This window comes from Dendropsophus ebraccatus, chromosome 2, assembly GCF_027789765.1.
Source record: "Dendropsophus ebraccatus isolate aDenEbr1 chromosome 2, aDenEbr1.pat, whole genome shotgun sequence".
NCBI classification, from domain to species: domain Eukaryota; kingdom Metazoa; phylum Chordata; class Amphibia; order Anura; family Hylidae; genus Dendropsophus; species Dendropsophus ebraccatus.
In genome coordinates, this window is record NC_091455.1 from 156036052 (window position 1) to 156059005 (window position 22954).

Sequence of the window (22954 nt, forward strand, 5' to 3'; positions counted from 1 at the left end):
AACAAAATCACAGGGGCGTATCACACTTCTAAAACATCACATTTATTAATTCGGCTAAAAAATGCTAAAAACGCCACATAAACCACAATTATTTCCAAGTTTGCACCTTGGATCGGTGCATACTATATGGGAGTCGCCTGGATCAACCAATCCAAATAGTAAGGCGACAAACACCCAACTACTAACTGATATTTCCAAATTAATATAAATGTCGTAACAGTCACAAATCAACACGTTAACTGATACTACAAAACTCAAGACAAATTTAACCCAAATCAAAAAATTAGCTGATATTATTAAACACACAACATTAATAACCCGACGCGTTTCCCCGTGGTGTGTAGCCACGGATCATCAGGGGTTAAAGTGCACAGGTGCTGTGCTGGAATATATCCCACACTCACAGACCATTAACAGTTAAATCCATGATAGATAGATAAATACAACTCTCCTTTAGAATTGTGACGTATGTGCACTAGATACTCTGTATCGCCCAGTCAGCCAACAGAGAAAAACCAATAGTGGCTAAAACTAAGGAGACAATATGATAAATCAAAGATGGCTCAGCCGAGCCTCTTACTCCTTCCCCTTGGGTCGTGGTATCCAGCCTCCATTCGGGCTGCAGTGATATACCGCCGGGTGTTGAAGATACCTGCGTGCCGCCTGGCCATGAACTCCTTAAATGCCTCTCTCCACCCATCAGATGCCGGCTAATGCCGTGCGTGCGCTTCCGGTTTCAGTCACATGATCGCACGCGTTATTACATGGAGCGCCGAAGCGCTCCACCGTGCGTTCCACCCGCTGGGTCCGGCGCTGCGTTCCACCATCATACGATGGTTTCGCTTTGACTCTATCACATTAGTACCACTTTAATGTGGACTACGATACTGTACAGTGGCACTGGATGCTTAATCTTAACTACCTTCCTATCCAAACTACAATGATTAGGTTTTAAGGTGGTATGTACAACAATATCTTTGCTTAATAGCGATTCACAAGTTAAGATCTATTATAACCAAGGACAGGGAAGATAGTAAAGGTAGTCCCTGTCCCTTATATTGGACCCTCCCTATTATCCCCTGTTAATCCCTACCTATCTATAAGCAGAGCTACCGCCCTAGAAAGTGCCACTGTACAGTATCGTAGTCCACATTAAAGTGGTACTGATGTGATAGAGTCAAAGCGAAACCATCGTATGATGGTGGAACGCAGCGCCGGACCCAGCGGGTGGAACGCACGGCGCTCCACGTAATGACGCGTGCGATCATGTGACTGAAACCGGAAGCTCACGCACGGCATTAGCTGGCATCTGATGGGTGGAGAGAGGCATTTAAGGAGTTCATGGCCAGGCGGCACACAGGTATCTTCAACACCCGGCGGTATATCACTGCAGCCCGAATGGAGGCCGGATACCACGACCTAAGGGGAAGGAGTAAGAGGCTCGGCTGAGCCATCTTTGATTTATCATACTATCTCCTTAGTTTTAGCCACTATTGGCTTTTCTCTGTTGGCTGACTGGGCAATACAGAGTATCTAGTGCACATACATCACAATTCTAAAGGACAGTTGTATTTATCTATCTATCATGGATTTAACTGTTAATGGTCTGTGAGTGTGGGATATATTCCAGCACAGCACCTGTGCACTTTAACCCCTGATTATCCGTGGCTACACACCACGGGGAAACGCGTCGGGTTATTAATGTTGTGTGTTTAATAATATCAGCTAATTTTTTGATTTGGGTTCAATTTGTCTTGAGTTTTGTAGTATCAGTTAACGTGTTGATTTGTGACTGTTACGACATTTATATTAATTTGGAAATATCAGTTAGTAGTTGGGTGTTTGTCGCCTTACTATTTGGATTGGTTGATCCAGGCGACTCCCATATAGTATGCACCGATCCAAGGTGCAAACTTGGAAATAATTGTGGTTTATGTGGCGTTTTTAGCATTTTTTAGCCGAATTAATAAATGTGATGTTTTAGAAGTGTGATACGCCCCTGTGATTTTGTTTTTGATTTATACGTATCCAAGGCCTGTGGTTGGTAGCAATTTACTAACTTTTTCTGTGATAAGAGTATTCATTTTTGAGTATGGCCGATTTCCTGACTGGAACCATTGACACTGTGACTTTAACTAATGAAGCAAGGGAAGTGTTTTCGGAAACTGAACTTGTGAATCCTGCTGCTTCTCACATTTCCATAAAAACAGCATTCAGAGATATTAGCCGAGGTTATAAGAACAATATAAAATCCTGGTGGGAACTTCAGTCCCTCGAGAGCTATATTAAACATCGGATAGTCCCGAAGGGACTGAGAGTTCAGATCCAACCAGCAGAGAGGTCATGCTCAACAACCCTAATCACTGAATGGGAACGTGAGTCATTGGATAGTTCTTTGAGATTCATGCAATTGCTTGTGGACGAGGAAAAAATAATTTTTGAGTCCACTTCAACTAGACTAAAGGAATTGACAGACGAGGTACTGAAGTTTAAACCAGACCCTGAATTCGAAAAACGTGAAACAACACTTAAAACAGAGGTTGAAAAATTTCAGACTCAGTTGAAGGAGCGTAAGCATAATCAGTTTGTCAAAGACCTGAATGAATTCAAAGAGAAGAAGGCATTCAGGTTTGACCAGAGAGAAAGTGTGACTATAACTGAGTCTGAACAATCATCCTCCGACCTCGACCCATCTGACTCAGAACAAACATCTCAATACTTCCCCAACAATAAAACCAGAGGTAAAAGATCAAGAGGGAGGGGAAGAGGAAAAGATAAGGGTCAAGTAAGAGGAAGAGGTAGGGGTAACAGTAGAGGCAGAGGATGGTCATCAAACTCAGGAAGAGGAAGGGGAGGGAACATAGTAACACGGTCAGTGTACAGATCCTCCTCCTCATTACCTTCAGCTGCCTCAGATGGTACACATCAACCTTTTTTAGAGAGGGGGCCCACTTACCAGACACGGGGCAAATAGGACTCCCGACGGGCCCAATACCAACAGAAAAAGACGAAGGTTTACAAGTAATTAATCTGTCACAGAAACAACTGTCCACACATGAACTAAGTGTGTTGAAGAAGGGTCTTACATTTGTACCAGTCACGAGATTTGATCCCTTTACATGGGTAAAGGATCTTAATCTGTTTTCACGCAGGTTGAAATGGCACAAATTTTTTAAGCATGCAAACAGACGGACGTGTACTGAATTGGGCATCTCTGAAGAGGTTTTGCCAGATGTACAACTACTGGCCGATCTTTTTGAATCGGGTGAGAGGGGTTTGGGGGAAGGTCCCTTCACTGACCTTAAACAGAGAAGTACAAAAATGCCTCCTATTGGAGATTGTGGTAACATTGATACATTTTTGACAATAGTTACACATGAAATTGAATCCTTATGCGAGATGCAAGGACAGTCTTCCCGCCAAAATATGACGAAAGAAGAACTTCAGGCCTTACTGTCATTGGAATGAGATGATTCAATAATAATAAAACCCTCAGATAAGGGGGGTAATCTTGTTGTATTGGATCATCCCAAGTACAGGGATATGTGTTTGAGAATCCTGAGGGATAAAAGCTGCTACCAAATACTTGGTGCTGACCCTACTACACGTTTCATTGGTGAATTACGTATCATCCTCGATTAGGGACTATCCCAAAAGTTGATTAGTAAAAATGAATTTGAATTCATGTTACCTAGGACACCTCAAGTGGCTACTTTTTATAGCCTGCCCAAAATTCATAAGGGGTTAAACCCCCTTAAGGGGCGCCCGATTGTGTCGGGTGTTGATTTGATTACTCAAAATACCAGTATCTACATTGATCGGATCTTAAGGGAGTTTGTAACGAGTCTCCCCTCATATACGAGGGATAGTTCCGATTTTCTATGTAAGATTGGAGACCTTGATGTTGGATCTGACACCTTGCTTATTAGCATCGACGTTGAATCTCTTTATAGTTCAATACCCCATGATGCAGGGTTGGCAGCGGTGAGATATTTTTTAAGATCAAGAGGTAATCACTGCGTCAACCACAATGAATTCGTAGTAAGACTGAGTTTGTTCTACATCATAATTACTTTCTGTTTGACCATGAGTATTACCACCAACTCAGGGGGACGGCCATGGGTAGCCCATGTGCACCCAGTTACGCAAACGTCCTCCTGGGTTGGTGGGAGGACACCATGGTCTTCCCAGGGGAACCTAGAATGTGGACTGACAAGATCCTGTTCTGGACCCGCTACATAGACGATATTTTTCTGCTATGGGCGGGTTCCAGAGAGGATTTTCGCGAATTCATGGAGATTCTCAACTCCCAAAACACTGTCGGACTAAGATTCACATATGAATTGGGAGATGGAGAACTACCCTTCTTAGACCTGTTGGTGAAAAAGGAGGGTGATAAGCTGGCAACCACTATTTTTAGGAAAGCCACAGCGACAAACAGCCTCCTACACTGGAGTAGCTATCACCCCTACCCCCTGAGGAGAGGAATCCCAAAGGGTCAATACCTCAGGGTACGGAGGAACTGCTCCTCTGAACAGGAATTCCATAGACAGGCAGCAACCCTCAAGAGGAGGTTTGCTGCAAGAGGGTACCCTGAGGAACCCCTACGTGAGGCATATCAATATGCCCAGGGCCAGGATCGACGCCACCTTGTGTCGTCTATTAGACCACGGCAGACCGAGGAGAAAGTTGCGCGTATTGTGGGCACATTTGACGATAGGGCGCCTGAGATTAGAAAAATTCTGCAGACATACTGGCCGATACTGACTGTGGATGAAGACCTCACTGACATTCTCCCTCTTACACCCAGTATAACGTTTCGGAAGGGACGTAATTTGAGGGATAGATTAGTACATAGCCACTACACACGGCCGAGTGCAAATCCCATGTGGTTGAATGTTAAATCCACAGGTATGTTCAAATGTGGGAGGTGCAAAGCATGCAATTTCGTGAGGACCACTAAACGAGTGGAAAGTGCAGCAACGGGGGAGACTTTTGAAATCAGGGATTTCCTTAACTGTAGATCAGATGGAGTTGTATATATCTGCAAATGGGATTGCCCCAAGGACTATGTGGGTAAAACATTTAGGGAATTTAGAAGACGCGTATGTGAACACATAAAGGATGTGGAACATAGGAGGGACACCCCAATAGCACGTCATGTCTGGGAGACTCATCGGGGTGATCCCAGATGTCTCTCCTTTATGGCAATTGAGAAAATCAGATCTTCCCCTAGGCAGGGTGACTGGAACAAGAGGATTCTTTGTAAGGAAGCAGCTTGGATATATAGATTTAAGTCACAGGCCCCTGTAGGCCTGAATGAAATGCAAAATTATACGTGTTTCTTATAAGTTAACTTTCCCTTCTTTATTTTTCGATGTAATATTGTCACATGGAATGTCATTTTAGGCTGATCAGTCAGTGTTGGCAACTGAGCAGGAGTGCTCATGCCATGGTAAAAAGGTATTCATCATCCCCCTCCCACATCATGCAAACTGTGAGAAAGTGTGATAATGGGATGATGGGTCGGGGGATGGTAGACTCAGGAGGAGTGAGATGGTGACATTAGTCACTATCTATTAGACGGCCTTGGGGCTTTATATATAGGTTCCTGTGATGCTGCCTTGGGCAGATGTGCCTGTGATGCCTCTCTCCCTCACTTAACCCCAATTCTATAAAAATCATTCCCTCCCCCCCCCTTTTCTTGATCATGCACCCTGCCTTACCCTTCCTTCCCTTATTGTATTAGATTGGTCCCTTTAGAATATCAATATATACTAGGGCGTATAAGGGAAAGGTTCCAGCGCGGGGTCGCCCTTTCTAGGGCGGTAGCTCTGCTTATAGATAGGTAGGGGTTAACAGGGGATAATAGGGAGGGTCCAATATAAGGGACAGGGACTACCTTTACTGTCTTCCCTGTCCTTGGTTATAATAGATCTAAACTTGTGAATCGCTATTAAGCAAAGATATTGGGGTACATACCACCTTAAAACCTAATCATTGTAGTTTGGATAGGAAGGTAGTTAAGATTAAGCCTCCAGTGCCACTGTACAGTATCGTAGTCCACATTAACCCAGTGGTACTGATGTGATAGAGTCAAAGCGAAACCATCGTATGATGGTGGAACGCAGCGCCGGACCCAGCGGGTGGAACGCACGGTGGAGCGCATCGGCGCTCCACGTAATGACGCGTGCGATCATGTGACTGAAACCGCCAGGCGGCACACAGGTATCTTCAACACCCGGCGGTATATCACTGCAGCCCGAATGGAGGCCGGATACCACGACCTAAGGGGAAGGAGTAAGAGGCTCGGCTGAGCCATCTTTGATTCATCATACTGTCTCCTTAGTTTTAGCCACTATTGGCTTTTCTCTGTTGGCTGACTGGGTGATACAGAGTATCTAGTGCACATACGTCACAATTCTAAAGGAGAGTTGTATTTATCTATCTATCATGGATTTAACTGTTAATGGTCTGTGAGTGTGGGATATATTCCAGCACAGCACCTGTGCACTTTAACCCCTGATGATCCGTGGCTACACACCACGGGGAAACGCGTCGGGTTATTAATGTTGTGTGTTTAATAATATCAGCTAATTTTTTTTATTTGGGTTCAATTTGTCTTGAGTTTTGTAGTATCAGTTAACGTGTTGATTTGTGACTGTTACGACATTTATATTAATTTGGAAATATCAGTTAGTAGTTGGGTGTTTGTCGTCTTACTATTTGGATTGGTTGATCCAGGCGACTCCCATATAGTATGCACCGATCCAAAGTGCAAACTTGGAAATAATTGTGGTTTATGTGGAGTTTTTAGCATTTTTTAGCCGAATTAATAAATGTGATGTTTTAGAAGTGTGATACGCCCCTGTGATTTTGTTTATGTGGGGCACTATATGGGGGTATTGGATACTATGTGGGGCACTATATGGGGCATTGGCTACTATGTGAGGCACTATATAAGGGATTGGCTACTATGTGGGGCATATATGGGGGCATTGGCTACTATGTGGGCACTATATGGGGGATTGGCTACTATGTGGGGCACTATATGGGGGCATTGGCTTCTTTGTGGGGCACTATATCGGGGCATTGGCTACTATGTGGGGCACTATATGGGGGCATTGGATACTATGTGGGGCACTATATGGGGGGATTGGCTACTATGTGGGGCACTATATGGGGATTGGCTACTATGTGGGGCACTATATGAGGCATTGGCTACTATGTGGGCCACTATATGGGGGCATTGGCTACTATGTGGGGCACTATATGGGGATTGGCTACTATATGGGGCACTATATGGGGGGATTGGCTACTATGTGGGGCACTATATGGGGGCATTGGCTACTATGTGGGGCACTATATGGGGTCATTGGCTACTATGTGGGGCACTATATGGGGGCATTGGCTACTATGTGGGGCACTATATGGGGTCATTGGCTACTATGTGGGGCACTATATGGGGGCATTGGCTACTATGTGGGGCACAGGCTACTATGTGGGGCACTATATGGGGCATTGGCTACTATGTGGGGCACTATATGGGGCATTGGATACAATGTGGGGCATTATATGCAGTGGCGGTCTTTGGCACCAAGCACCCCAAGCGATCGCTTGGGGCCCCCAGCATCCAGGGGGGCCCCCACGCCCTGCTCTTGTGCTCAAGACCGCTGGACAGGGCCGCTGCCCCGCTCGCTGCTGCCATCTGAACTGTAACTATGAGCACTCATAATGAGCGCTCACAGTTACATGCAGCAGCACTGAAAGGGCGGGAGACATTGGCCCCCTTCCTGTCAGTCACTCTTGTGGCCTCAGGAAGGGTTTTCCCTTCGGTCACAAGTGGCAGCTTTGTCCTTGTGGTGCCGGCGCTCCAGTGACATCACTGGAGCATCGGCGCCAGGACAAGGGGAGTGCGGCCTCTTGTGATCGCAGGGGAAACCCTTCCTGCGGCCACAAGAGTGAAGAGAAGAGGAGACGCCTGGACCCAGGTGAGTATAAGTGTTTGTTTTATTGTGTTATATACTATATGGGAGGGGGAGCACACAGGGGTCTGTTTAACTGGGGGAGCGCACATCGGGGGTCTATATAAATGGGGGGAGCACACAGGGGGGCTATATAACAGGGGGAGCACACAGGGGGGCTATAGACTACTGGGGCTTCACAGAGGGGTCTATATACTACTGGGGGCAGCACACAGGGGGTCTACATACTACTTGGGGCAGCAGAATGCGGTCTATATACAACTTGGAGAGCACACAGGAGGTCTATATCCAAGTGGGGGAGCACACAGGGGGGCTATGTACTACTGGGGCAGCACACAGGGGTCTATATACTACTGGTGGGGCACACTAGGGGGTCTATATACTACTGGGGAAATATACAGGGGGTCTATATACTACTTGTGAGGCACACAGGTGGTCTATATATAACTGGGGGAGCACACAGAGGTCTGTATACTACTGGGGCAGCACACAAGGGGTCTATATAATACTGGTGGGGCATACAGGGGGTCTATATACTACTGGGGGAACCACACAGGGGGTTTATATACTACTGGAGGAGCGCACAGGGGGTATATAAAACTGGGGGCAGCACACAGGGGGTCTATATACAACTGGTGCAGCACACAGGAGGTCTATATACTTCTGGGGGAGCACACGGGGGCTATATATAACTGGGGGAACACACAGGGGTCTATATACTACTGGGGGAAGCAAACAAGGGGTATATACTACTGGGGGCAGGACACAAGGGGTATATACTATTTGGGGCAGCACACAAGGAGTATATATTACTGGTGGTAGCGCACAAGGGGTATACTACTACTGGGGGCAACACACAGCGATCTATTCTTTTGAAACGCATGTGGAGGGGGGGCCCCAGACATAACTTTGCTTGGGGCCCCAGAAATGCCAAGACCGCCCCTAATTATATGGGGGCATTGGATACTATGTGGGGCACTATGTGGGGGATTGGATACTATGTGGGGCACTATATGGGGGATTGGATACTATGTGGGACACTATAATGGGGGATTGGATACTATATAGGGCATTTTGGGGGGGATTGGATACTGTATAGGGCACTATTCAGTCAGCAGCATGTGGTGACTGTAGGGGAGTGGCTATGGAGGGTTGCTATGGGGGCGTGGCTATGGAGGGTCGCTATGGGGGCGTGGCTATGGAGGGTCACTATGGGGGCGTGGCTATGGGGACCACGGCGCACATGTCCCTCTTTGCTCTTTGCAAAAGTTGGGAGGTATGAGTAATTGGCAGACACTGAGCCACCATGCTGAACAAAAGACACTTGTAGTAATACAGACATTTCCTGCCTATGTGTAAAGTGGGCGGAGCTAGATTCAGAGAGGAGCGGGTGGAGCTACAGGCTTGCAGAGCTGTGGTGTCACTGCTGACCCCTGTGACCTGGAAGTTCTTTATGTAAACAAACACAAATCCAAAAAGCAGCAACAAAGGAGGCTGCCCAGGGACATAGAGGAATAAAAGGTATGAGAAAACCACTAAGAGAAAGGGACAGATTACATATTATTCACATTTCCAATAAGAAAAAAAATGTTGGACAACCTCACATTCACATTCAAATTCACAAATTTTATAAATATGACATGTGTCACTTTATTCATTAATAACTTGGGAATGCTTTTACCTATCCGGCTGATTCTGAGACTGTTTTCTCGTGACATATGGTACTTTATATTTTTGGTAAAATGGAGTCGATACTTATAACGAATCTTTATGAAAAAAAACAAAATAAGGTGAAAAATTGTGAAACTGCACCCCCCAAACTCTGCAAAAGCACATCCAGGAAGTTTTTTAACTCTTTATGGGAGTCACAGAAATAAAAGCTAAGTTTAAAATTTTCTTGTAATTCAATATCTTTCATAATTGTAAACCTATTACCAGAGAAATGCACCCCAATATTGACTGCCCCGTTTCTGCAGTTTATAGAAATACCCCATATGTGGCCCTAATGCCCTATTTCACGCAACCACAAGAGTGCTACTTATAATGGTAAAAATCATTGTTCGGTTACCATGACAATCTTACTCATGTCAGTGAGACAAAATCGTTAAGGACCTTCCATCTTCTACATCTTTTATTGACCAATAGTGGACATATGACTGTGGGGATGTTGTGAGGCAGTGACTGACAAGACCTTAGAATTTCTATTGGCTGCTATATTTCAGCTATTTGCATATGTGCTGTGATTGGCTGTTAGCGTTTAGAGTGTGGCCATTATTTCCAATAGACCATTATTTTCTATGGAAAATTATGGGTCTTTAAACGTAAATTTCTTAAAAACAACAAATCCGATCGGAACCAAAAATAGCACACCTGTAACCGCTGAGGGCTTCGAAACACAGTTTGAATGGAGTCTGTACACAAAGCGGTTCGGGCTTTATTATTCGCAGAAAAATGGCTGGAAGAGGAAGAAGAGCCGAAGAAGAATACGAATTACAATATAGTGCTTTTTCAAGCACTATAATACAAATTTTTAAAGGGGTTGGCAACTTTATAGTAAGATAGGTCAGTGTATAGTAATTGTACCTTACTGTATATACTGTATATACTTACTTTTACCTTCACTGTATATAATGACAGCCGCTCCCTGTGTACATCATAGAGCAGGGGTGTCAAACTCAAATACACAGTGGGCCAAAATTAGAAAATTGGACAAAGTTGCGGGCCAACCATGATATTTAAAGAAGATTGCATGCAGCGTTTCTGGCACTGTCAGAGCAGCGTGCGGCGTTCCTGGGACTGCCTATCCTAATCCAAATAGTGCCCCACATAGTAGCCAACCCTCCCAATAGTGTCTTATATAGTAGCCAGTCCTCCCAATATTGTCTTATACAGTAGTTAGCCCTCAAAATAGTCTCTTATAAAATAGCCAGCCATCCCAATAGTTTCTTATATAGTAGCCAGCCTTCCCTAATAGTCTCTTATGTAGAAGCCAGCCCTCCCCAATAGTGTCTTATATAGAAGCCAGCCCTCCCCCATAGTCTTATATAGTAGCCAGCCCTCCCCAACAGTCTCTTATGTAGAAGCCAGTCCTCAAAATAGTCTCTAAAATAGAAACCAGCCCCTACTGTAGTTGTTCATGATTGCCCCTGCTGCAACGTCAGGTGGGCCAAATTTAACACAACAATGGAAAAGCATGACGGGACAAAAATAATGGCACAGCGGGCCAGAGTTTGACAGGACTGTGATAGAGCTAATATCAGACTCCCCTCCTCCAAGCTGGGCTGCCCTGCTCTCTTTTGTTTCTGTCCATAAGATGGCCGACATGGAAGAGCATGTGACCATACAACGCCTACTGTGTCCTCTATAGGCATATACAGGCTCAGTGGTGGACACTGGGGGGGGCCTTATCACATGCTCCTCCATGTCGGCCATTTTATGGACAGGAACACCAAAGAGCAGGGCAGTACAGCCTCAAGGAGGGGAACCTAATTTTACCTGTATGAGGTACACAGGGTGCTGCTGTCAGTTAAGACCGCGAGTACACTCACTAATACTGTACACCTATTTTACTATAAAATGGCCAACCCCTTGAAGAAAAGAAAAAAAAAATTAACTCTGCATTTGGCGTTGCCTTGCCAGCATTGCCTGCATTTCTGCAAGCTCAAGTTGCAGGCCTGTCAGCAGGTGACTAGCTGCATAAAGGCAGGTGGGGACCTCATTCTGGGGTATGTAATATGCTGGGGACCTCATACCGGGGTGTGTAATAAAACATTTTCTGACATGTGTGTACTGATTTATTTTGTAGAGCAAAGCCAACAACGCAGGCAGCATCCAAGAAAGGCGGATCCTCTGCCCACACCTTCTAGTAAGTGTAAAGATATGTATATTTAACCCCTAATGACTAGTAGTAAAATGGCCTTAAAGGAGTGTTTTCCTCCATTCTCTCCCCACATGAAAATTGCTTCATACTATAGAAAGCCCCAGATGCAATAAAAAAAATAAAAATAAACCCTAGACTACATTATATAACCCATATAAGATATATATATATATATATATATATATATATATATATATATATATATAAACACACACACTCACACTAGGGCCGTTTCTACAGGCGGGCGGGCAGAACGACCGCACTGGGCTCCAACAGCTAGGGGGCACTGGTGGCATCGCCCGGACTCCACTTAGCTGTGCGCACCCCCGCCCATCACCTGCCCCTGTGCCCCTCTGCCCCATAACCTGGCAAGACTGTCTGCCGACGGCCCGCCTGTCCACAGCTACGCCCCCCCCCCCCCGGATTGTGTCGACCCTGCCAAGTACTTTGCAATTGGCAGGCCGCCGCAGGCATCTTCTCCCTCCAACAGGCGCAATGACGTCATATCACTGCGCCTGCTGGAGAGAGGAGATGTGAGCGGGGGTGTCGGTGGCCTGCTTCTCACAGGCTGGAGGAGAAGAGAAGAGAGGGACCTGCCGTATGCCAGAATAAGGTGAGTATAATGGGGTTTTTTTGTGTGTGTGTGTGTGTGTGTTTAGCAATGCAGGGGGGAGCAGAGCACGGGGGGATATTCCTATGGGGGGAGCAGAGCACAGGGGGGAATATTACTATAGGGGGAGCAGAGCACAAGAGGGATTATTACTATGGGGGGAGCAGAGCACAGGGGGGAATATTACTATGAGGGAGAGCAGAGCACGGGGGGAATATTACTATGGGGGAGCACAGGAGGGATTATTACTATGGGGAGTTCAGGGGTGTTTATTACTATGGGGTTGCAGAACAGGGGAGATTATTACTATGGGGGATCAGAGCACAGGGGAGAATATTACTTTGGGGGAGCGCGGGGGTTTATTACTATGGGGGAACACAGGGGGAATATTACTTTGGGAGGAGCTCAGGGGGGATTATTACTATGGGGGGAGCAGAGCACAGGGGGGAATATTACTATGGGGGAGCACAGGGGGGATTATTACTATGGAGACAGCACGGGTGGATTAATACTATGGGGACATCACAGGGGGCATTTCTACTATTGGGAACAGCACGGGGCGGATTATTACTATGGGGCATAGCACAGGGGGATTATTACCATTGGGGCACAGGCAATTATATTATATGGAGGCAAAGCAGTTGGCATAATTACTTTATTAGGGTAGAGCAGGGGGCATTATTACTATATGGGGTACAACAGTAGACATTATTACTATATGGTGGGCACAGCAGGAGGCATTATTACTATATGGAGGCACAGTAGGGGATATTACTATATGGTGGGCACAGTATGGGGACATTATTACTATATGGAGGCACAGCAGGAGACATTCTTTCTATATGGAGGCACAGCAGGAGACATTATTACTATATGGGGCACAGCAGGAGACATTATTACTATATGGGGGTACAGCAGGGGATCCTACATACAGTGGGCAACCCACATACCTATCAACTGCATATGACACTATGACAGTGGAAGTTGTTGTAAAAGTGTGGAGCCTGAGATGTTTGTCTGGCAGTTTCAAAAGAGATGAATTGTGGCTTTAAGAAATCACTGTGAGTCACTGAATGACTTTTTTTTAATAACCATGCTCTATGCCATAATACACACACTGCTTCTCCCTAGCAACAAGTAAAAATTACCAAGACATGGCCCTGACACACACACAATTTTTTTTAACAGTATTTAATTGTATTTTCGCATGCAGCTGTGACACAATGTCTCCTTCTATATCTCAGAATCAGTGATACAGTAGAGCAGAAATGGAATAGGAATAGGATTTCATCCCAAATTATTTACCATCAGCAGTGCTAAGGGTGATTACAGATAAATGTAATTTTTTTTTTTTGGATAGGTGCTGCACCACAGAGGAGACAACATCTCCAGCAAGGAGCCCAGACTCTCCCACACCACCTCAAGTGATAAACGTAGACCATAATGGTAGGTATCTTATTACAGGTGGGCAAGAACATAATAGGGACCAAACCTGCTCTGGGACACTGACCAATGTGCTACAGATGGAACTTCCTTCTACAATATACAGTATATGCTAATTTGTTCTGTTTGATTTTTCAGCTCGAACCGTTATGGAGTCTCCAGGGGAATTTTCACCTGGGCCATTCCAAGATCAGCCATTATCAGTGTCCGGTATGAACAAACCCCTAATTCTACAAACTTATATATGTTCAATCACTAGGGATCATTGACAAATTAATTTATGTGCTCCTACTTTTAGAGTATATTCACACGGACGGGCTCGCAGCGAGATTCTCGTTGCGAGCCCGGCAGGTCCTGGCAGTTCCCATACACTACATACTTGCTGCGGTATAAACGACCGCAGCGAGTATGTGATTATACCGCCCTTAACCCCTTCTGCTCCCCCGCTGTAAGCATACTTTACCTGTCCTCGCTGCACGGGTCCGGCGTCCTGCTCTCCCGCCCGGCCAATCAGTGGCTGCGGCTGGGCAACACACTGATTGGCCGGACAGGAGAGCAGGACGCCGGGACCCCGTGCAGCGAGGACAGGTAATGTATGCTTACAGCGGGGGAGCAGAAGGGGTTAAGGGCGGTATAATTACATACTCGCTGCGGTCGTTTACACCGCAGCAAGTATGTAGTGTATGGGAACTGCCAGGACCTGCCGGGCTCGCAACGAGAATCTCGCTGCGAGCCCGCCCGTGTGAATATACCCTTAACGGACATTCTAAGCTGAAGGTGTCTGCCCTCATCAGATCGCATACTGCCATGTGGCTTAAAGGGGTACCCCAGGGCGGCGGTTATTTTTAAGGAATGGCCATCGCTGGGTTCCGAATCGTGTTGCCCCGGTCTCCCGTCCGGCCGCCGCTTCCTGGTCTGAGCTGTGGCTTAAGACGTCACATTTTAAGGCAGCTCAGCCATACAGCGGTCAGAGCGGAGTGCCGTCTCAAGCTGCAGCTCAGACCAGGAAGCGGCAGCTGGGAAACAGGCCAGCGCAATCCGGGACACGGCAATGGAACCGGGGAGGTAAGTGAACGACAGCCTCTATTTCCACCCCTTCCCCAGCCATATCCTAAAAATAACACCCGCCCGGAGTACCCCTTTAGCACCCGACAAGTACCAGTATGGGAGACTGACTGGGAAGTCCAGCTGTTTACTTTTTTTCTTAACAGTAGGAAGAGGGAGATTGTGATTACGCTGTATAGAGCTCTAGACCAAAAACAAAATGCCAAAAATATATAGTCCTTAACGCACAACAAGATACAAATCAAACAAAAAAGAATCCACAAAGGGATACAAGGAATGCAGGACAATCAAAAATAAATATTATTGTAATCTTTATTTAAATAATTATTACTTAATAATAAAATTCATTAACACAATGAAAAAAGATGAAACAGAACCATACAATAAAGAAATTGGTGAGGGGACATACATATATACTTTATGGAATAATATATTGCACATGCATAGAGAATGCTCATAGAAAACAGTATAGATGTTGTAAGGCAGGCAGCCTCTACTAGATGGCGAACAAATACAAATGCAGGAAGAAAGACATAGAATGGCAAGAGAAAAATAGTTTTTTCTTCAAACAGGCAAAAACCAATAAAGTGCCAAGGGTACTGGATAGGTACCAAACAACAGGTGAAGTCACCCAATCATATTACATGTATACTAACCCAGGAGGATGTGTGTATTCAGCCAAGTCCCTCTCACCCACTTACCCTACGTACGTTTCGCTTAGCTTTATCAAGGAATGAAAATTTTGTACAATTTTTATACACTCTTAGGCCGGTTTCACACGTAGTAAAAGTGCGGCCGTAAAAATGTCTGTCCCGTACATCTCCGGGTGGTCTTGCGGCTGTATTTGAAAAGCACTTACGGTCTTATCGTAAGAGTCCGGCCGTAGTGTCATGATGTTTCTTGGCTTGTTTGGCCCCGCTCGAAAGCATGTATTTTATTCATGAATCTGCCCCCGGGCCAAATAAGCACACCCACATCCCTATAAAATCTCCGCCCACTCGCGAAGTACGCCCATATGCTTGTATTGTTTTGAAGCAAACAAACCAATCGCCCAAGATGTGTGATGCCGCTAATAATGCGCCCTATGGTCCAGCACGGCGTATGAGGCTGCGCCGCAAGCACCAGCTCGTGGTGCTTTCTATCCTGTGGAAGATGCGTAATTATTACCTGGGTTTGTGTGTAAGTATAATTTTTTTTTTTTTTTTTTTTTTTTTTTTTAAAGCTTTATGTAGCTTTTTTCGAACTAGCCTTACAAACTGTTTCGGCTTATAATCCGTAAACCATTGATTTAAATGTATTGTTTATGCAAGCTCCCTTAAGTACTGTTGACCCAAGGTCCTTAAATGCAACAGTGTAAATAATTTAGTGACTAATTGAGATGTCTTCCAAATTATTAATGTAATTTTTAAAAAATTCTTCTCAGAGGCAAAAAGACGCAGAGCAGCGCCGTCTGCAGGAGGTGGGACGGCGATATTGGGTCCACCCCATCAATCTGCGGAGGGAGACACGGGGCCACATTGGTTGCCTGTATGATGATTTGCGACGGTATGTCGATTTTAATACATCAAAGTTGGCTAATCTTTGAATGTAATATGCAAATGTAAAGGTTACTGTCCCCAAATGTGTAGGCCAAAGTCCATTATGTTATATTTTAGTTTTGGTTTATCCTTACAACGTTTGATGTTAATTTCAACATTTGTAAAACGTATGACATCTTCCTATGATGTGTGTTTCTGTGTAATATTTGTGATCAATATTTTTCTTCATTTGTTGCAGACATCCTGACAAGTTCCAGGACTTCGTCAGGCTGCCTATGGAGGCGTTTGACAATTTACTTGCCATTTTGAGCCCACATCTCCAGAGACAGGACACCTACATGCGGAAATCCATCCCTCCTGTGGCCCGTCTGCTCATAACGTTAAGGTGAAGAGGCTTTCTTTGAATTTAAACTATTTGTTCATGTATTTGTAGTTAAATCTAATATAGTGTTAAAATATGTAATAATGTAATATTTAGTTGAATGTGAAATCGAATACTAAAAATTTTTTTTTTTTTTTTTTTTTATAGATTCTTGGCGACAGGGGAGAGTTATGCATCGTTGCACCTCCAATTCCGGGTTGGTACGTCCACCATCTCTGGAATTGTGAGGTGCACGTGCGGCGTGATCTGGGACCATTTGCAGCCCATCGTGATGCCCAGTCCGACCCGGGAGATTTGGTTGCAGTCAGCAGCAGGCTTTCAGTCTGTGGCCAATTTCCCCAACTGTATAGGGGCGGTTGATGGTAAGCACATACGTGTGCGTCAACCACCGCGATCAGGATCACAGTATTTCAATTATAAGAAATTTTTTTCTGTGGTCCTGATCGCGGTTGTTGATTCCACGTATCGTTTCCTTGCCATCGACGTCGGCTCCTATGGCAGTACTGGGGACTCCCGGGCGCTACTGAGATCAGAGTTTGGGAGGCGAATTCTGTTAGATCACGTGACTCTACCTCCTCCCACTCCTCTTCCGGGTACCACGCATCCCGCTCCATTCGTCATGGTAGGGGATCAAGCCTTCCCTTTACTGAACAACCTGCTGCGCCCTTACCCACGGAGAGGGCTGGATGAACGGGGGAGAGTATTTAACCGGAGGCTGAGCCGGGCACGTAACTTCGTGGAGTGCGCCTTCGGAATCATGACTAGTCAGTGGAGAGTGTTTACCACTGCCCTGCAGTTGAACTTGGGCACAGTTGACATGGTCATTAAAGCTGCCTGTGTTCTCCACAACTACCTTCGGGACTATGCTCCCACCCCGGAGGTGAACGTGGAGACACTGCCAGCTTTTAGTGCCCCTGTCAACTATGGCCAAGGGAGACAACTCAACCGCGGGATAGTGGTCAGGAACCTCTTTGCTGACTACTTCATGACTCCTGAAGGCGCCGTGCCCGTGCCCCTTTCACAGCCTCCGTTATGAGCCACGGCCACAGGACTGATGTTTTTCCGCATGTATGTCACCTGTCTCTGGGATTTAATTTTTTTATTAAATGTAGTTTTATTTGAGCCAGATGTATTGGTTTATATTTAATTTGCCTTATCTTTTTAATTAAACAAAAAATATATTTTGTTATTACACTAAACAAAGTGTCTGCCTTTTCAATGTATGTAAACCATGTTGTGTGTTCCCACATAGTAGTGTTCCAAAATACACATAACCTCACTACATATACTACATACTACTGGCCAGTAATTATCGAGCATGGTCACATCCTGCTAATGTTAATTGTATAGTCTTTTGAACCTAGTGTGCTGAAACATTGATGTGATCAAAACATGTGCATTTCCTATGGAGTGACCAGCAGGGTGCGCACTATATAACAATCACTATTAACACACCACATATATCCCTCCACACATCACCCAGGTGCGCCAGCTTGATGTGGTCTACTTAGGTTGCGGTTCCCAAAAAATCGTTATCCTCACATTTTTTAAAGTTAAACACAGAAGAGTGTATTAAAAGCTGAGAAATCTCGCTCTTTACTTTATCACCTGTTCCTTTTCTACAGTCATCTCCTGGATTTCTTATCAAAAATCCATCACATCAATCGGCCTGTGTAAACGCTACATTATGTCGTTTATTGTCTCTACGTTGATATATCCTCCACTTTGTACATAATGACCACATGCTAAATGTCCTGCAGGAGGCGATTTCTACTCCCATCGGACATCCAGCTCTATGTGGAAATGATAGTGTCATGATAATAAACATTAATGTCCCAAAATATGTTAGTGATCATCACAAGCCTCTCCTGCTCTGCCCACAGATGTCAGCATAGAGCAGGCTCAGACCTGAAACACAAGTAATCGCAGCATTCACTACATCTTCGCTAGTGGCTTCACAATACGTGTATTTCACTCAGTATAGCTAACAAAAACAGGAGTGGATTCAAAACACCCAAAGGATCTCTTGACACAATGTTGTAATGTTGTGGATGTGCGCCATTAAAACACTAAATAAGGACATTTCCAAATAACATCCCTTCTTAAAAAAAACAGTGCAATATTTCACTTTAAATGGCGCACATCCACTCTATTTCAACATTGTGTGAACAGAGACTTTGTGTTTTTAATCCACTACTGGTTTTGTTAACAATACTGACCAAAATATCCGGACTCAAATACACGTATTGTGAACCTACTACGAACATGTAGTGAATGTTGCGATTCTTTGTTTTTCATGTATGACAGTGCTCTCTGCTGACATCTGTGGCCAAGGCAGGAAGTGGGCAGAGCAGGAGAGTCTTGGCCTGATAAATGAAATACTTAACTACATTAATATTTCCTATCATGACACATAAATTTTAACACATACAGCAATGTCTCAGATATGATTACAAATATCCTCCTGAAGGACATCCAGCATGTGTTAATTTTATACTAAGGTAAAGCATACAAGTAAATTTACTAACACACAATAGCAACATTCAATACATCTTTCTATGCAAAAAAAGGGCAAGAAGTGTTTTTAAGCGTATTTCGTAGTTCCTTAGTGCCAGTCAATAATCATTTTGGTTTGTAACCCTTAAACACTAAAACATAACCAAGTCAAAAATAATAATTATGGAAACAACAAGATATGTCGAGATGGATTTATTACATGTCTAAAAAAATTCACATTCACATGATAGTGTGTGTGGGTGGATGTGGGCGAGGGTGTGTGGAGACTACTTTGGACCATGTTGACAGAAGTTACAATAGTCTGCAGAGGCAATAGTCTGGCCAATATGTGAAGGCCACAGCCAGCCTGACTGTATTCTGGCAAAACAAAACTAAAAGGGACATCCCAATCCCCCCAAGCTGTTATAGTCATCCCTAGCTAATGTGATGGCAGACCTTGTAAACAGTGTGTTATTGATGTGGTCCTGGTGCGCACACATTTTAGGAAAATATTAATGCTAGTAAGCCGCGGTTGGCACAAAGGCCCTACAGTGTAGCAGACAAGGGGTGGTGTTGGTGTAGCTGAGGAGAGGGAGTGCGGAACAAACACAAATGTTGTTGGACGGTCAAGGCACATGTCACTCTCTCTCGGCAGGCTCCACAGGACCCTCTTGCCATCTTGGTGGTGGAGTCCTGGCCAACCCCTGTGCCAGATTAGGTTCTTCATTCGCTTCATCCGATGAGGCCTCTGCTGGTTGCTGAACTACTTGTGGTCTGAGGAGAAAACAACACTGGTCACTATCTAAGATGGCACATTTGTTTAAGGACATATTTAGCCATCTAACTAAAATGGAGGCATCCAATGCAGGATTACACTCTGCCTGCTTTCACACTATTTTCTATGTAGGAGGTGGCACACTAGAACTTTTTACACAATATTCACACACTCTTGACCCAAAATGTGGGTCTTCACAAGGCCCCCCGAGTGGAACATTATTTTACTCTCTGGACACATTGCGTCCATTGTTTAAACATTATGAATACAGTCCACGCTATTGGCATAACTGGCATTTCATGTTCTGGCTTAGATCCTGGAGGGATCAAAAGCTGTTCCCAAAGCGGTTAGGCCAGGCTGCATTTGTTAGTTATCTTGTGTCCAGCAGGGGGCGCCTCATCTTACCGAACTAGAGATTACTCTAAAGTGTTCACTAAATATACTGCTCCCCCTGCTGGAGCCTCAAAGTATATAATCTATATAAATATAACACATGTCTATGTCTGCACACATAAGACACTGAGCTACTTCCGTCATCATGTGATCCTACCATGGACACATGCAATTAACACACACACTTACCTGCGGCGTCTGGTGGAATTCAAAATGAAACGCAGCATTGGGGCAAAACGCAAAGCGGCCAGTTCTTCTTGTGAGGCCCCACGCCTGATCAGCTGCCGTCGCTGCCTGATGAATCTGTCCCTCACACTGGACCACCTGGTCTCCACATAGTTAGCTTAAACCAAAAGCATCCACACATTAGGAATATATCTGCGTCAGGTGACCATAACACTCGAGTTTATGGTTTGCCACAGTGGCTAAACAACTTACCAATTCTCCATTGCTGTAATCTAGTATGCTGGCCCCAATCTGGGTATACAATCCGGGCAACCTCCCTCCATGCGGCACTCCGCGTTAGCCGGCTTCTGTACCCAGGCGCAGGGCCGTCCCATAGCAGTGGCCGAGCATGGACCTGAAAATAACATAAAATCACAGTAACGTCTTACAAATTATTAGGCAATAAGGTCATAGCTCCTACACCCATTTCACATGCTACACGCCATGTTTGATTTTCAATAGTACGTCACTTATGTGGGTGGGGTATCCAGCTTCACCTGCAGCTAACTCCCTCCCTCCATGATGTTTGCTGGCGGACATATCATATACACAGTACACTACTACTCACGTCATGTCCTCATAGTATTTGTAGAAAATATATGTGCTTACTACTAGGGAATGGAAGGCCACAATCCGGCGCGGGGGTCTGGGATCGGATAGCGACACGGGGGGGACACGCCTCCTCTCTGTAGTATCGCCACCTCAGCACTGTGCGTAGCGGGGGTGGGGGTGGGTGTAACAATTGTGTGTCGTGTGCTCGGCTAATTGCTATGTGACACCATGTAACGCTGCTCAGCTTACCCATTTGTGTCCGGCCTTGTCACGTCGTAAGCCGCTGCACTACAAGTGCCATAATGGGCGCACACGCCTCTTTGAACGTGGCTGCTGCGTATTGTGTGTGCTTCCGACGTTACAACGCGTGACAAAGTACACAGCAGAGCAGCGCTAAAAGGCAAAATACTCATTAGCCGAGCAGTGAACATAATTAGCACAGCACACCAAACACTCCGGCTAAACAACCACCCCGCTACGCACACTGATGACGTGCATGTACTACAGAGAGGGGGCGTGTCCACGCTGTGTCGCTAGCCTATAGCATCATCAGCCGGCGCCGGATCTTGTGCGTGATTTGCGTACTATTAAAGCGACCTCATTATGATGACACTATCAGAACATTATATGGGAGGATTTCTACTATGTATGTGCCGCCAACAACCATCATGGAGGGAGGAGGGAGGAGGGAGGAGGGAGGAGGGAGGAGGGAGGAGGGAGAGAGTTCGCTGCACGGCCATCTCGCTAAAAGCAAACATAAGTCACGCCCTGGTTGCCCACCAACATGTGCTATTACAAGGACAATTCCTCGACTAGGCATTACTTACAAATCTCGCCAAAAATATGATGTGTGGTACATGGTCCGAAAGAGCTAACACCTTCACGGATTTGGAGGAGACACACACATATGAAAAGACAAATGCAGTCATTGCTCGATTTCAAGCGCCCCCTGATGGCAAACACATAGGAATTACACACAATCGTACTTACATCAACTACTCGGAGCGATGTATCGTGGCACTAAATGACTATGGACAATCGTACACATAAAAGAAATATTATCTTGCATCTAGTGATGATTACATAATCGATTTTTTTGACCGAAATTAGTTATCACTTAAACAGGATGCAATAACAGATGTGACTTTTGGACATCCAAAAACCCGCTATAAAAGGCAAGAATTCTAAATTACATGTATGTAAATGTGAGTCACACAACAAATGACAATCATACATTAAGTCACGGCCACACAACTATCTTCTCCGATGCCAAAGGAGGATCGAAATGTGTCTATCGACGATCTTATCTATGTAAAAACCACTCCCAACACCTCCATAAAATACTTACTTCACTGATAAGCTGTGCGACGTCTATAACCGACCGATCAAGATCCATCTCTGGTTGCATCGATCACTCAGGCTTTGTTGTCCAAAAAACTGCTTCTTACAGCGACGGGTTTAGAAGTGCAGATCTTACAATGCAGACACATCCTAAATAACCTTGGCTTCTACCCATAGGAACTCAAAATGATACATTTGTTATCTCCATCCAGTCACCGACACGGGCTAGGTGAAGCCTGGGCACAAGCAGTTGTTACATTCATCCCTGT

At 45.1% G+C, this 22954-nt stretch overlaps 1 protein-coding gene across 1 annotated transcript; it reads left to right on the forward strand.

Annotated features, from left to right (window-relative positions):
• The first annotated feature begins 4178 nt into the window (after positions 1–4178).
• LOC138784191 (uncharacterized) lies at positions 4179–17985 on the forward strand. Its single transcript, XM_069959701.1, has 7 exons — positions 4179–4830; positions 14057–14128; positions 14217–14269; positions 16019–16162; positions 16407–16528; positions 16760–16906; positions 17051–17985. The coding sequence occupies exons 1-7, from the start codon at positions 4179–4181 to the stop codon at positions 17937–17939; spliced, it is 2079 nt and encodes a 692-aa protein (XP_069815802.1). The 3' UTR covers positions 17940–17985.
• Positions 17986–22954: the final 4969 nt, after the last annotated feature.